We start from the raw sequence: 17085 nt of genomic DNA, 5'->3' as shown, positions 1-17085 counted from the left end.
TTGCATACAAATGAATGCTTTGGGCAATGTGAATGATTTCCAATGTAGCACTTTGCAAGGCAGTCTTAACATGTTGATAAGCCTTCCCAACTTTGCAGTGGTCGTATTTGAGGGCTTTAAATCCTGCAAGTAGTCACCTCTGCCAGTACAAGGCAGGTCAAGTCCTCTGCAATGTACTTTTGTATCAAGTGCATCCTAGTCACAGTTTGTGCAGGTAACATATCAGAGGAGAGTACTGCTTTAGCCAGTGCTCTGCAGAGTGACTTGAGTAGGTGAACTTGGTCTAACAGCATATGGTTCTCTGTTTCAGAATGAGTAGCTGCAGCCATTGTACCAGTGAACCCTTTACATGCCTTGCCATCAGCATCAGTTGTTAGGCACTTCTCCTTTAGTGGGTTCTTACCAGTAAGTACAGTAATATGGATGCACAAATCTTTCCACCATTCTGTTCATCTTTGACATTGGCATCTTTACTGAACAGCCCTCATTGCCTGGAAATTGCAACTTGTGACCCTTCTTCTATTCATTTCACCAATTAAGTTACAGTTGTTACTGTGATTGTAATCAAATTTAAATTTATCCATGGTAACATTCTCAACAATAACATCTCTGTATTGGCTTGCACAAACAAATGGAGTCTTACTTTTTGCATTACACAGACAGGTATGATATTGACGATCATATTCTGCAAAAATTGGAGAGTCTTTTGAGAGGCCATGCAGTTGCAGTGTCTTCTTTATACACCCCTTTTCTGACATATCATTTTCATTCATTTCTTCTATTGCAGGTCCAAACTGGTTGGCTGACTTTTGTAGTGTTCTGACAGCGGGACTGGGAAGAGAGATGCTGCTGAGCAATCTATGAGCTGCACTTGAACTGATCTACATCTGATGCAAGCCTAACTGCCGTGCAATGTTTAGTTCTGTGGGATTCTTGCCAGGTTTGCTTTTTGGTTTAAACCTTTGTAGATGGGTAAGAGCTTACAGTACCTTTGTATCTTCAGAGAATGCGTCCAAACACAACCTTTGAGCCAATTCCCACAAATTCTTCATATCTAAGTTTGCAAGAGGAATAGGTGCCACATCAGAAGGGGTAGGCACGTCACCAGTGCGGTTGGCATCAGCTGTACGAGCTGTAAAACCGAACCTGTTACCTGGCTTCAATGTTGTTGCACGCCTACCAAACATATCTTTCCTTTTACCCGTTAAAATATAACAATTTCCTAGTGACCTATTCAGTGGCGTCTTTCGCGACTGACTGCACTTTTGTTCTGAACTTGTTTTCGATACATTTGTCTCCACTGGCGCTCACTTCACAAAGTTATTAGCCTCCCCAACCAAATTTTTTTACCTACTGAAAGAAAGATAATTTGCAATGTGTTTTTCAATGGTTAAACTGATATTATTATTACCATAAATATTGTATTGACTTCCCCAATAATTCTAACCAATATGGAAGGGTAATAACACAGCATATGATTGTATGTTATTGGCATGCGATGTAAAAACCGGTGCATGACTATATGATATGCACATTGACATGTGTAACACGCGAAACGTGAACAATTTTGGTTATATTTTCCCAAATCAGCCCCCACAAATCATATTGGTCCCCTACGCCTATGACGGTAGTTCTATTAGGCATTTTTTTGGAGTATTCAAAATCATACCAAGTTTTATGTGGTGGAGTATAAGAATCGCGAGATACAATTTATGAAAGTGGCAAGACAAACGTGGTAAATATGACTGATTAAAGGCCAATTTTGACCGAAATTTATCAATTTTTAGGTCATTCACAATCACAGGAATATATGAATAGGCCTAGATAAACTGTAGTGCGACAGTCGGAAATTCCAACTGTCGCACTCCAATTTTCCAACTATCGTCAGTTTTATCAAGTTCAGGGGTGAGACACCCCACACCCACCCCCCCTCTAGCCACGTCCCTGGGTGTAAGTCACAACTTCTCAAACAATCATTAAAAGAGGTTTAATGTGGAGTCTAAAAAATTTCAATTGTTAGTTAAGATGGCATAATCCTATTAGCATTTACATCAATCCACCACAAGTGTTCTCATTCAGAAAAAGCAACAGGAGAACAACTTTCTTGATATGTTATCAATTAGGGTCTGGTGTTTTCTTGGCAGGGATGTTAAGGAGCATGAAAGAGAGTACAAGTGATACAAAAATTTGGTCAGTTGAGGTAAGTTTAGACCAATTTAGGCCTCCCTGGAACAGCATACAAAAATTGATTTCTGCTGAGTAAAGAGGTTTGTTTACAAGTGAGGAAAACATCAGTCTCTCATAGTAAACAAGCAATCTGCATGGTTATGATATAGAAAATTGAGGGTGCTATGAATGGCCAACTTGTCAGCTATCCAGTTATTGGTTGCATTAAGCTTGTGAGAGCTAAATAGATTAAGGGATCACATTACTTTTTGATTTAGTGTGTATTGGGGCATTTAATAGGTGTATACTACCACAGATCCTTTTATCATGCCAACTAGTATTCAGCAATTGGTTGAGCAATATTGTGTGTCTATGTGTAGGACATTTTATTTGACCGCATAAGAATCATAAACATTTTCAGAAGTCCAACACCTGTTAACAAACAATTTAATAACTTGTTAGTTCTTTTATTTTACCATCATTTGGTCAGCATAGAATGCCATTAGTTGAATCACAGAAACTATATTTGATAAGTTGAAACTATGAACAATCAACGGTGTGTTTTGTTTGTTTTGTATCAAAATAGGAATTAATGGCCAAAGAAGTTCAAAATTCCAAGGCTGCTACTAGTGCTTGAGGGAAGACTAAAAGCAGAAAGAATGCCTAATGATAGAGAAAGAAGACATATTATACAGACACTGTGTGACTACATGGTAGGATATACATGGCTAAAGTAGGTAAACAGTTTAATACTGTAAACTCACACTATATCATTGCCAAACAGCTCTAATAATCACGAGTAGCGATTTAATGCTGAAACGTTATGCTGGATTAACTATCTCAAGACCCGACTTGCATTCGACAGATACTAATAGTGGGCCCAACTTACAATAAAGTGAGCCTAACAAGTAACTTTGAAACACTTCTTAAGTTCAGGCTCAACCTTGAAACTAATTTTTCCTGATGACCTTCAAAACTTGTTTTGCGACAAGCTCTGCTAACCTTTCAACCAGAGACAAAAAAAATCATATTTGCTCACGCTCGAAATGATGCTGATTTAATACTTGCGCGCAGATTCCTCAACATCATGTGTATTTACTGCGTTACTAGCGGGGCCCTATGTGAGTGAAAGTGATTTGTATGTGCTTCCTCGTGCACTGCTGACAGCCGCCCGGTTCATACATTTGTATACTCCCACCTACGAAAAACCAGTGTCTAATATTTATAATATATATATGTTTATGAGCTTGCAGAACGTTACAACATCATACAGAAAGTCATGCCGGCAAAATTATACTTAATGATTATAGTAACATACATTAGTTACTATTTATAAATATATATGATATGCAAATATGTCATGCATAACCTATATACAGGTGTATGAGTAATCTGAATATAATACGGCATTACTTGTATATATATATATATATATATATATATATATATATATATATGTATATATATATATATATATATATATATATATATATATATATATATTTGAGTCTGTCAGGGGGGGCATCCGCCCCCCCTGACAGACTCAAATGGACTGCTGGCGCTTTCCAGCTTTTAACCACTTTTTACTTATTCGCGATTATTTACTTTTTCATTGTGCTCTCATCTACCTAGATTGACGTTTGTCACATTTTGTTGGTGATGACACCTTCTGTATTTATTATTATTGTTATTTATCTGCAAATTAGCAAGGCCAGGAATGGGTCATTTCCGGCGATCTAGGAAGTATCTTTACTAAAAAAATGTCTGTACTCTCCACGCCAACCTAGCTCTATCCTTAAATCCTATTACCAAGTCTTTATGTACAAAGTAATCCCAGCTTCGTAATCCCCTTAAGCTATCCCTAGGACATAAGCAGCTTTCCTATCCTTACTTATAGACTTCACAACAATGAGTAATCTTAATATAATACGGCATTACTTGTATATATATATATATATATATATATATATATATATATATATATATATATATATTTATATATATATATATATATATATATATATTTGGGTCTGTCAGGGGGGGGCGGATGCCCCCCCTGACAGACTCAAATGGACTGCTGGCGCCCTTTTCAGCTTTTAACCACTTTTTACTTATTCGCGATTATTTACTTTTTCATTGTGCTCTCATCTACCTAGATTGACGCTTGTCACATTTTGTTGGCGATGACACCTTCTGTATTTATTATTATTGTTATTTATCTGCAAATTAGCAAGGCCAGGAATGGGTCATTTCCGGCGATCTAGGAAGTATCTTTACTAAAAAAATGTCTGTACGCTCCACGCCAACCTGTGGTGGCGCTCCGCTTAGATAGTGTCGAAAGCGCCCCTACAGACCATTCTCGCCCCCCTTAACCAATACCCCTAGCTCACCCACTGTCAGTAAACCTTCATCCCCCTCCCCCCCCCCCCCCCACAAAGAAAAAACACATATACTAATAAATGCAGCATCCAACACACTGAATAAGTCAAATGTTATTTAGGAAAATACTCTCAGCTGCTGAACATGAGCAACTCGTTTATCCTCACCACACTGAATTACAAAATTAACAGGAGAGAGTCTAGAAAGGACTTTGTAAGGTCCTCGCCATTTGGATGCTAATTTTGCTGAAAACTGCTTTCTCATAATTTGAAAGTGGGTGACTTTTGAGAAGAGCATTGTCACCAATTTTGATGCTACCTACGGATCTCTTTTGATTTTATGCAATTTTATTCCTACTGTTTATACGCTTCATGTTTATTCTGGCATTTTTAAACATTTCTTTTGAATTTTGGTGCAACGGCGACTCACCCACCCATTCACCTGGTCCCTGCAGTTTCCAGTGTGAGAATAATTCTGCAGGACTATACCCTGTTGAATCATGGTGAAAGGAATTCAATGCAAACATAAATTCCATCACATGTTTGTCCCAGTCTGTATAGTCTTCCCTTTACAAAACAACAAAGCATGGATACAATGTTTGTGTTAACCCGCTCCACCCAATTGCTCTGTGTGTGATAGGGAGTTGTAAAAACTTGTTTCACTCCCAACAGGATACACAATTCAGCCACATGCCTAGAGATCATTTGAGGTCCATTGTCAGAGACTAGACTGTTGCAAGCACCCCAAATACAGAACAATTTATTCAACACAGTAGCTAGAATCTTTCCAGTGGCTCACATGAGCATGTACAGCAAGCTAAATGAGGACAAGTCGGAGTACCATGGAAGTGAAAAATAACACTAGCCACTAAATCTTTTGGAACAACTACCCTCTTTACATTTGTACCTGGGGTCAAACACATCAAAACACCATTTTCAATGTGGTAATGTTCATTAATCTTGTGATCAAAAGACTGTGAATCCTCTAGCTTTCTAATAATATTAGAGAGTATCGGATCTTTCTGCTGAGAAATGATGAAAATTGATTCATATCAGGCAATATGGAGTCCCCATTTGGCTCTCTCCCCTTTTGTTCTGTCCCCTGTGAAACGATGTCACCTTGATTACATTTTCAAAACAACAATTCCTGGTTGGAATTGGTAAATATAGATTAATAGCTCTGGACAGCTACCGTCTCTGCATGATACATTAAATTTACACCAACTTAGTATGCCAACTAACAAATCCTGCCAACTACACCAATGTAGAGACAACTCAAGAAAAACACAACTCTACACGGTGGAAGTGTATGCTCTACTGATCTATTACTCTCATCTGTCACAGAGACAGATGACATTCCTTATATAGAATACAGTATATTAATATTAGGATTACTTAGGCTTACATAGGCTTAGCTATTCTTAGGATTACTTACATAGTGACTTTCAATTTACCCAGTATCATAGTAACTACTAACAATAGGCTACCCTGGATAAGGCCTTGGCATCTACCAAGAATGCATACAGTAGGTAATACTAATATGATTCACATCCATATACCCTACAAGACAAGAGCAAAATATAGTAGGGAGAATTGAGTCTTCACACCCTTTAACTGACACCTTTGTTTTTCTGTATCACTCACGACTCAAGCAATAGAATCAAAAGACTGTTTTGATCTTGTCTGCTTTGATGTCCAAGTTAACTGCCTGGTAATCAAATTTGTGTTGAAGCTTTGACACTTCATTTGCTTCCTCTTCAAAGTTTTGTTTTCCTTTTTTTTTTGCATCTTTTTTGATCTATGGTAATTTTGGATTATGCAGTAGTTCTGTAGTTTGAAAACACAGAAATTTAGGCCATTTTGCCAAGTTTTGGATCATATGCATCTGTTGATTATGCTAATGACATTGAAATGTATCTCTGCTAAGGTGTAAAACTAAAATCCGGTTATCAGGAACTTCATGGAGTTAATACAGTATTTACACAGTCACTTAATTGTCAACAATTCAATGGAAACAAGCCTGTGTGCACTGATGCAGACACAAAAAGTTGAACCACTAGCTAAGATACCTTTGTATTTTTACCCTGATTACTTTGGTGTGCAATTCCCTGGTCTTATGATCTTGGTTTATTTTTATACACACACATACTTTATCCCTGCACGCATATGTACTTAACAGTAACACTCCCTACAGAGATCCCATAGACTATTGTACATGTGTATATGTGTTGCCTGTTCAGTTGGTTTGTCTTGGAATGTAATAGTACTGTGACAATTTTAAAATCAACAGCTTTACGGTGGATTTAATTGTTTCCTGGAGTAGGTGACATTACAGTACTCTGCACAGCCATACAATACAGTATGTCAGAGAATCAGAGGTTATTGGGGTATGTTTTTTTAGAACGTTACAAATTTAATGTTATTCAAAAAGGTATGTAAAGTAGTACAACAACAAGATTTATGTCATATACCTATATACATATACTGTACATAGCTGATAGTCTTTCCTGAAGTTTTAGTAGTAATTCGATCAGCTCTATTGGTCAGTCTATATACAAAGTCACCAAATATATGAATTGAGCTTTGTACAGTCTTGCACTTTTCATGGTGAACTGTAATTATTGTTCAAGTTTTGTGTGGCACTTTCGAAGGCTCTTAATATTTTGTCTCCTTTATAAAATGCTAGGATAGTTTCTGTGTACATAAACTCCTATGCATCTTAACACTTTTGCTCTGCTTCTATTATTCATTATTTCATTATGTTTTGTTTTTTGTATGAATAGTTTGGACCATGTGTATTAGTTTAACTGTGTTATACCGAGGGGGACCTACTGGATAAGCCTACAAAGGGTTTTAGGTCACTTATATTTTTTGCAATATATACTGTACATCATCAAATACTAATTAATATACTTGTTCCATGACAGACAGCAGCAGCCAAAGATGTATCAAGGAGGTCAACAGAACTACCCTCCAGCAGCTGCAGGCTACCCACAAGGTGGCGGGGGATATCCTCAGGGAGGCGGAGGCTACCCACAAGGTGGTGGAGGGTATCCTCAGGGTGGTGCACCAGGATACCAACAAGGTGGTAATCCCCCACAGCCTGCTGCATCTGGAAACCCACAATCCCAGCCACAGGTGAGATGAAGAAGGGAAAAAAGGAGAAAATTTATGTGGACATACATTAATAATAGTGTAAGATTTCATAGGTGAACAAATTAACACATGTGTACAGTATGTCAAGAAGAAGAGATGAATATTATGAGACAGTCAACTATTACCAATCATTTCCTATTGGCTGTGCCTGCTTCAATGCACGAATCCATTGTAAATCCAAAATTTAGTAGACCTACTGTAGATAACAAAACTAAAATTCACCTGGCTGTTCTGTATCCATTAATTTATATCTCTTAGTTTTGGTTTCTAGTGTCCATGCGCTCTTTGAAGATCTGTATATATTTCCAGTATTACAGTTTCATAATCTCTCTGTTAAGGTACAGTACTTTCATTTTATTGTTTTTATCAAAGATCCAGGATTTTATTCCCAAGGGATGAATAGTTTCATAATCTCTGTGCAAGGTTATCTAATTTTCATGATTTTTTCCTGGGTGAGAAATAGTTTTATTTTGTGAGATCTGAACTCTGAAGATATAATTGTAAAAATCATTCTCAGACTTTGTGTTATTCATTAAGTTTGCATAATGTTTCATATATCCCATCAGCCCGGGGCAGGATATCCAGGAGGAATGCCAGCATCCGGAGGAGGAGGCGGTCCAGAGGAGCCGTCATACAAAGGAGACGTCCCAGATGAGGATGTAGAAGCAGATCCTAACAATGCTCAGGTTAGATATGAACTTTGAAGAAAAATGTACTTAGGATGCAAATTTGCACATATATATGGTCCTCGTCCTGTCACCAATATCAGTCCATCTACTGCACAAGCTGCACACAATTCAGTAGCCAGCTAGTGATGTCTACATTCGCTATAGGGAAAGAATATTGCACCATCTCTGGATGTCCATGATCAAAGGTCTATTGTCTAATGCTTCAATAAAAGATTTTTTGCTGGCTCATTTTGTGACAGAATGGACAAAAAATGTTGGAATTTTGTTTTAACTTTCCATTCGTGAAGTCTTTTTGAAAGTCACAATTAATTGCAATAACCTGTTGTAACAGATTTTAATAAGATTCCACAAAATTAAGTTACAGAAGATGATTTTGGTTTGTGTTTGAATACATGTACAAGTGTGTGTGATCTTTAAAGCAAGGGACTGGACGTTTTAAACATTTGTGTGTTTTCTTGTAGCAACTTGACTGTTTATTATAAAGGTGTGCCAAGTTTTTGCATGATATCAGACTCTTGTCTGTCAGATGGGATGTTAACTGGTAATACCAGGACTAGGAATGGATTAGGCGTGATAACTATGTCATCATTCTCTGCAATGCTTATGGAAAAGAGAAAGCATGGAATAATTGTCAGCCATTATCACAACGATAGGGTTTCAAATGAGCTACTGTAGGCTTCCTAACCCTAACTAACCAAGACTGCAGTTATAGCCGAAAGGTTTAGTGCTATACCATTTCCATAGCCTACAGTAATAATGGGAGTCTGTCTGCGTGAAATTGTATTCAGTTCTTTGGGATATTGCCTAGTGACAGTAGTTTGAAGATCTTACTGTACAGGTACAGTTACAGTACATCTTATTGTACAGTTTGCTTAAATACATTCTCCTTATTTCTCTTTTGATCTTCCATCAACCCTTGATAATCGTTTGTATCAAATATTTTTTTCTCATTTTTGTGACAGAGCAATGAGCCGCAGTCTACAGCACCTCCTGCCAGTGCCTTTGATGCCATTTCTGGTTATAACCAGATGGATGCTGCTTTGCCTCCACCTTCCTACCAAGATGCTTTGAGTAGCCAAGGCCCTCCTCAGAGACAAGACTTGCCCCCGTGAGTATATACACCCATGTATCTGTCCTCTGTCCATATGAGCATGTATAAATCAAGGTGCATCAGTAGATGCACTTTTAGTGTTAATTAAACTATAGAATGCAGAGTAGATCTGTTAAACGTTTGTGTCCTTGTCCTAAGTATTTACTTTCATATCTAATCTAATCTTCATTAACATAGCCCTACCTTAATTCAGACAAACCTAGCCAGTAAAAGTCTTCAGAGTGATTGATTTGGGAACAAGGAACAAGAAGAAGTGAACATTGGCTTGGAAAGTGGGTCAATGGGGGGGAGTTGCCACTTTGTGTAGATTAAGGTAGATTATAGTGCATATGTTGTGCAGAGACAGGTAAGTAACAGTATTTGTAAAAATCCAAACCAGAAAAGTGTTGGGATTTTACAAAAGAAAATGCATTACCATGGCCCATGATGCTGTGATTATTTAGTAGTCTCATTAAGCACAACAACAATTGTTTGACAGTCCAGATTGGTATTGATTCTGTTGTGTTTCTGATAGACTATGTAATGTGGCTTTAAGAATATTTATTTTTACCATTAGGTTGATGAGTCTAACAAATAGGATGAGTCTAACAAATAGGACGTAACAAATAGGAGTCTAACAAATAGGACGTTAAATATGAATGTAAGAGACTGACTTCGGTCAGCTTGCGGCTTTGATAAGCCAATGCGGCTTCTTCGCGAGTTCCTGCTTGCAGGAGGATCTAATATACATATGTATACAAATTGTTTAATGCATGGTCCAATTGGATTTCCATTGCTTGATACACACTTACAGTTCAATTTTATGTTCTTCACATGCAGTGCACCATCACTCAATGATGAGCAAGCCAAAGAAGCACTTATGCAGTTTGTCTCTGAGAAATGTTGCTATGGGACAGGAGCTGCTACAAACATGAAAATCAATGATATTGTTCAGTCGTCTGCATTCCATGTAAGCATATTTTACAATTTGTGTTAATATAACAAATGATATTCTTTGTTGGTTTTTCTCTGAAATGTTTGAAATGTATATATGTGTGTGTTTATCTGATGAAAAGAGGCATGCATTTAGTATTGCTGCAAGTGTTCTTCTCTTTAGAACATCTTACATGGTGTCATGTATTCCTTTCAAGATATTTTAAGATACTTTTTCAACATATATTCAAGATATCCTTTAAATATTACACTTTTAGGCAACACTTCTCACTTATTCCTTCATTTACAATTCTTAACTCTGGATGCAGCCGTTAAGTTCTGCAGTATTCCTGAAATGACAGAATATATCATGCCTATAGCTATGTACAGTGTTATGTAATATACACCAATTATACACGCCCAACAGGCATATATACTGAGTTATGTAATGAAATAGGCAGGCGTACAGATGGGTGACATAATATGTAGCAATTTAAAATGCCTATAAGTTAGGTACAAACTTACATCATGGCCGTCAATTAAATATGCCTGCAGCTAGATGCATACAATCCTACATAGAACTTGTCAATTATTTAAGATTCCCACTGACAACTGTTAGTTAGTTTATCTACATATCTATCAGGTCTCACAGAAGAAGAAATACTCACAGAAGTCATAGTCAAACTAGCATTAAACACACAGCTGCTTTTTATGCAATATATACACTAACCTCTCTGCCAAATTCCTACTTACAATGTAGGATCAAATTAGGTATATCTGATGTTGTAGATATTTGTAGGGATGGGCTTGACTGTATGTTGAAATTGGTCTCAAAGTGATGTGATTCTTAATGTTTGAAAAACTTGTATAATAAAATTTAAAGCAACTAAACAATACACTTGTTGTATTTGCATGGCAGAGGACTTTTCATTACAAATGGACACAACTTGCTCAAGTGTGCAGTAGACTCACTATAAATAGTGTAGAGCTGTATCAGATGTTTAAACTGTCTAGAGCTGTTTGAAGTTTCGATTCATCATGATTGGCATTTTGTTCTTTTCTTGTTTGTTGTAAGGCACTGCTTCAATCGACTAATTTCCTTGTAGTACTCCTTTCTCTTTCACTTTCAACTGCAAGTTTCGTTGATCTGTGAAGATGTTTCATATTTCATAAGTGAATTTAATATATGGTATCACTGCAAGCGAAAATGAAAATTCTCAAATGGAGAAACTGAAGGCAGATATCATCGTGCCCTGTGGGTGTTCCCAGGTAACTGTGGGTGAACAGTGACTGATGGTACGATGTCAAAATAGGACAGTCTTCTGTAATAAAAAAAAATTAAATTTTGCTACATGAGACATTGCATGACTAGAAATATCCCAGCTAATGGCTTGTGAGTTACAATGTAGATTGAGAGGGAATAAGGCTAAAGTGCTCAAGAATATCACACCATCTTGTTATTAAACATTGTTAATACAGGAATGTAAAAAAATAAATGCACTTTTTTTTCTATATAAGAGGAACATTCACCTATAAACACAGCAACTTTAATAATACCTGTTTGTAAGTTGCAAGCAGTTGAGTGTGGTGATTCTATGATCTCACTTTTCACTTCCTTTCAGTACAAGCTGGAGACCTTCACAGAGAAAAGACTGACGAAGTATGCCTTTGAACCTTACCGAGGTAAACTAACTACCTGAGACTATATTTTCTTTTTTTTAAATCCTTGGTACTGTAGAGGCAAAAGGAATCTATGCAGTGGTGATGGCGTGTGTGTCTGTATGTATGTGACACTTGTCAGTCAGGTAGTGTGTAGGCTGTTTTAACATTGGAGTGGAGTCCAGTCACGGTCAGTCAGGCAGTGTGTAGGCGACGTTAACATTAGAGTTGAGTCCAGACACGGTCAGTCAGGCAGTGTGAAGGCGTCTTTAACATTGGAGTTGAGTCCAGACACGGTCAGACAGGCAGTGTGTAGGTGTCTTTAACATTGGAGTTGAGTCCCCACACGGTCAGTTGGGTAGTGTGTAGGCGTCTTTAACATTGGAGATAAGTTCAGACACAGTCAGTCAGGCAGTGTATAGGGGACTTTAACATTGGAGTTGAGTCCCGACACGGTCAGTTGGGTAGTGTGTAGGCAGCTTTAACATTGGAGATAAGTTCAGGCACAGTCAGTCAGGCAGTGTATAGGGGACTTTAACATTAGAGTTGAGTCCAGACACGGTCAGTTGGGTAGTGTGTAGGAGGCTTTTACATTGGAGTTTAGTCCAGTCATGGTCAGTCAAGCAGTGTGTAGGTCGCATTAAGAAGTGAAGCTCATACATTGTTCATGAATCGTATAGTCTCTCTCGAAAGTCACTCTAAGATTAATGTATGTCATCATCCAGTTACAGACTTGTTGATAATTGACAATGCATAATCATGGATGTTAAATATGAATGTAAGAGACTGACTTCCGTCAGCTTGCGGCTTTGATAAGCCAATAAGGCTTCTTAGCGAGTTCCTGCTTGCAGGAGGATCTAAAATACATACATACAAACTGTACATAAAAATCATTTGTCAGCAAGCTTCGTCTTATCACTTACCCTACATGTTGCTTATCACTATATCTACTACAGGTCAGGTTATTGATAGTGCAGCCAATGGGCCTGCTCCAGGTCCCTGGAATATTGCAGTTAACCCACCAACGCTATTTCAACCGGGTAAAGTGGAGGTTGAGGTACCTCACACAGCTTCTATCAAGGTTAGTATCTGAAGACTGCCCAAGCTGATGCGGTTATCACCACCTGATGGGAAAAAAGTACAAAGACTTGTAAATGATGTAATGTGATGACGGTTTAGTAATCCTGACTAATAAATTTCTTTCATTATTATGTTTATGTTTACATAGAAGGTTTTTCATGTGTTTTGTGTCAATGTGGTCTATGAACTGCTTTGAAAAATTAAGTGAATTGGGGGGTTTTGCAAGTTGTAGCATAATATTTAGTCACTTTAGATTCAAAGCAAAAATTGCCGTTTGCAATAACAGCAAATCATTTCCTCATTTATGTAAATTTGAACGTGCTATCTCTTTTTTCAAAGATTTCCTAAGTTCTGGTGCTTTCTCTTCATATTTTGCACACATATATCCCTTTCTAGTTTCAAGACGGTACTTCAGAAAAGTGAATTAATCAAAACAACAAAACTGATTGGGCCGCTCTAAGAATTTCACCCACCCATTATCTATTTTCTAGTTCACGTAGTGGGAACATGGAATTTTTATATAACAGTGTTTAGTCATCATTCATCAACTTATTGTAAAATTTGTTATAGATAACTTAACATATATATATGCATATATGAGTAGTTTTCAACTTCTATTTGAAACAGGCCCCAATGTTTAGTTTGTGGTGTTTATGCTTATCTATGATATGACTAAAAATGTATGGGCAAAGCTATTTGCTGGCTGGGTAATTAATTCACTAGCTGGACAAATGGCAAGCTTAATATGCTCAGTGGGCAAAATAACTTCACTGGGTCGGCAATTGTCCTCCAGTTTAACTGCCCTGCTTTGGAGTGTCTTAAATGTAAAGGTTTATCAAATATGAAATAAGTTTCTTCATTTTTATTATATGAGTACACTGTTAAGAGAAACGTTTAAGATTTTCTACCAAACCAAAACTGCAAGTTTTAACTTTGCTGAATGTCATCACATATTTAATTCATGGCACATGTAAGTGTACAGTAGCTCTGCTGGGTTAACAATTTTGATGCACATATTAAAGCAGCATTTTGCGTTGGGTCGCTTTTTTCCACTTTTTTAACATGTGCATCGATTTTTTTACATGTATCAATCATAAAACAGCAATCTAAGATACCATCCAAGTTTCACCCTGCCAAGAGCGTTAATTAGCGAGTAATGAACGATTTATGTCGATAAATGAGAAGAGTGTCCTCGACAAATTTCACAGTTAAAATTAATCGCATACAATTCCGCCAAACCCACTAGTTTGAATTCAACCAATCAGAGATGCAGGTTTAGTTATGAGCCGTTGCTAAAAATAGATTCAAGACTTAGCGTTGGTTGTACCAGGGAGTTGTTATGCAACTCCCTGGTACAACTGCCATATAGACTGTACACAAATCAAGCGTGGTGTTATATTACGTATCTGTCAATGACGTTCGTAGTGTTTAAATATTCATATTATGGGCGAGGTTTATTGGGTTCCCAACGGAAAATATCTTGGAGAACAACAAAGTTGAAAGTTGCAATTTTTTCGACTTTTATGCCACCATTTGAAGTAAAATATAAATAGATTAGCTAGTTATGTATGTCGTTATGGCAAAGTGGAATCAGTGAGGTTGAGAAAAATCATAGAAAAGGACGCAAAATGCTGCTTTAAAAGTTTTTTTAGTTACAGTCCAATCTTACTACATCGATAACAAACATAGTTAAATATGATTTTAATGATGATGACGATGGTGACACAATATTGCACTAAGAATCTACTCTAGAAGAGCAATTCTTCAAAGCAACTTATAGCCAAACCTGACCCCCCCTCCCCCCCCCCCCAGATGTATTGGTAAGACACCCTCAGCTGTGTATGTTATGTTTGTAAAACCCTTCATGTGAAAATATCTTCCAGCTTTTTCAGGAATGAGATACTATAATAGTTTGTGTGAATCAGCCACAGCTTATCATGGGGGAGCCTTGAACAATCTACAACATGAGTAATACATTTACCTGTTTAGTAGATCAATGTAACATGTTGCAAAGACTCTGCTTCCATTAATTAATATGTTTCTTTCTTTATTTATTTATTTAATTATTTATTTATTTATTTATTTATTTATTCATTTTTTATTTATTTATTTATTTGTTTGTTTGTTTATTCATTTATTTATGCATTCATTTATTTTTTTCCCCTAAGCCATGTCATGACTGCCGTGGTGCAGGGTTCCGTAGTTGTCATGCTTGCCTTGGAAGAGGACAGGTAAGTCAAACCTATTGGCGCCATTCGTAAATAAAATTACTATCAGTAGGCCTAACATTATTAAACTTAATTTTTTTCAAAAAATGGCGCAGTAAAACCATTAATGTTAACATTTTCTTTACATCTCAAAATATTAGCCACGGTGAGATTGTTACCTATGTTCAGTACATATCAACAGTTTAAGCAACTTTTAAAACATGGACTTTTATATCTTTAAATTGTAGAGAAGATGTGACTCTTGTGGTGGAGAAGGGAGGGTACGTGACTACAGCAATCCTCATCATCATCATCATCATGGTCCAAACTATAGACAATGCCCCTTCTGTATGGGACATGGACGCAACAGGTATTAAGGCCTGGTTTAATGCCATTGTCCTTACACAGTGGTCTTGTTCTCAATTTGTACTTACAGGTATTAAGGCCTGGTTTAACGTCATTGTCCTTACAGTGGTCTTGTTCTCAATTTGTACTTACAGGTATTAAGGCCTGGTTTAACGTCATTGTCCTTACACAGTGGTCTTGTTCTCAATTTGTACTTACAGGTATTAAGGCCTGGTTTATCATTGTCCTTACACAGTGGTCTTGTTCTCAATTTGTACTTACAGGTATTAAGGCCTGGTTTAACGTCATTGTCCTTACACAGTGGTCTTGTTCTCAATTTGTACTTACAGGTATTAAGGCCTGGTTTAACGTCATTGTCCTTACACAGTGGTCTTGTTCTCAATTTGTACTTACAGGTATTAAGGCCTGGTTTAACGTCATTGTCCTTACACAGTGGTCTTGTTCTCAATTTGTACTTACAGGTATTAAGGCCTGGTTTAACGTCATTTTCCTTACAGTGGTCTTGTTCTCAATTTGTACTTACAGGTATTAAGGCCTGGTTTAACGTCATTGTCCTTACACAGTGGTCTTGTTCTCAATTTGTACTTACAGGTATTAAGGCCTGGTTTATCATTGTCCTTACACAGTGGTCTTGTTCTCAATTTGTACTTACAGGTATTAAGGCCTGGTTTAACGTCATTGTCCTTACACAGTGGTCTTGTTCTCAATTTGTACTTACAGGTATTAAGGCCTGGTTTAACGTCATTGTCCTTACACAGTGGTCTTGTTCTCAATTTGTACTTACAGGTATTAAGGCCTGGTTTATCATTGTCCTTACACAGTGGTCTTGTTCTCAATTTGTACTTACAGGTATTAAGGCCTGGTTTATCATTGTCCTTACACAGTGGTCTTGTTCTGAATTTGTACTTACAGGTATTAAAGCCTGGTTTAACATTGTCCTTACACAGTGGTCTTGTTCTCAATTTGTACTTACATGTATTAAGCCCCTGGTTTAACGTCAGCTTACACAGTGGTCTTGTTCTGAATTTGTACTTACAGGTATTAAGGCCTGGTTTATCACTGTCCTTACACAGTGGTCTTGTTCTGAATTTGTACTTACAGGTATTAAGGCCTGGTTTATCATTGTCCTTACACAGTGGTCTTGTTCTGAATTTGTACTTACAGGTATTAAGGCCTGGTTTATCATTGTCCTTACACAGTGGTCTTGTTCTCAATTTGTACTTACAGGTATTAAAGCCTGGTTTAACATTGTCCTTACACAGTGGTCTTGTTCTCAATTTGTACTTACAGGTATTAAGCCCCTGGTTTAACGTCATTGTCCTTACACAGTGGTCTTGTTCTGAATTTGTACTTACAGGTAT

General features: G+C 37.2%; 1 protein-coding gene across 13 annotated transcripts in view; it reads left to right on the top strand.

The window, feature by feature from the left end:
- Positions 1-17085, top strand: part of LOC139960849 (protein SSUH2 homolog) — a 45795-nt gene that overhangs the window by 19279 nt on the left and 9431 nt on the right. For 6 of the 13 annotated variants that reach the window (XM_071959470.1, XM_071959466.1, XM_071959469.1 and 3 more), the window contains 11 exons: positions 311-405; positions 788-940; positions 2753-2899; positions 7472-7682; positions 8267-8386; positions 9352-9497; positions 10320-10449; positions 12035-12095; positions 13028-13152; positions 15320-15382; positions 15607-15728. In XM_071959470.1, coding sequence (XP_071815571.1) covers positions 2826-2899; positions 7472-7682; positions 8267-8386; positions 9352-9497; positions 10320-10449; positions 12035-12095; positions 13028-13152; positions 15320-15382; positions 15607-15728 — 1052 coding nt within the window. In that variant the 5' untranslated portion in view covers positions 311-405; positions 788-940; positions 2753-2825. Of the gene's footprint in view, positions 1-310; positions 406-787; positions 941-2144; positions 2201-2752; positions 2900-4232; positions 6932-7471; positions 7683-8266; positions 8387-9351; positions 9498-10319; positions 10450-12034; positions 12096-13027; positions 13153-15319; positions 15383-15606; positions 15729-17085 lie in introns of those variants that run through there. The other 7 variants (XM_071959474.1, XM_071959472.1, XM_071959476.1 and 4 more) reach the window with 5 other exon arrangements.

Source organism: Apostichopus japonicus, chromosome 20, assembly GCF_037975245.1.
Source record: "Apostichopus japonicus isolate 1M-3 chromosome 20, ASM3797524v1, whole genome shotgun sequence".
NCBI lineage: Eukaryota > Metazoa > Echinodermata > Holothuroidea > Aspidochirotida > Stichopodidae > Apostichopus > Apostichopus japonicus.
Note: the sequence above shows the minus strand (reverse complement) of the source record. Positions and strands in the feature narration are given on the sequence as shown.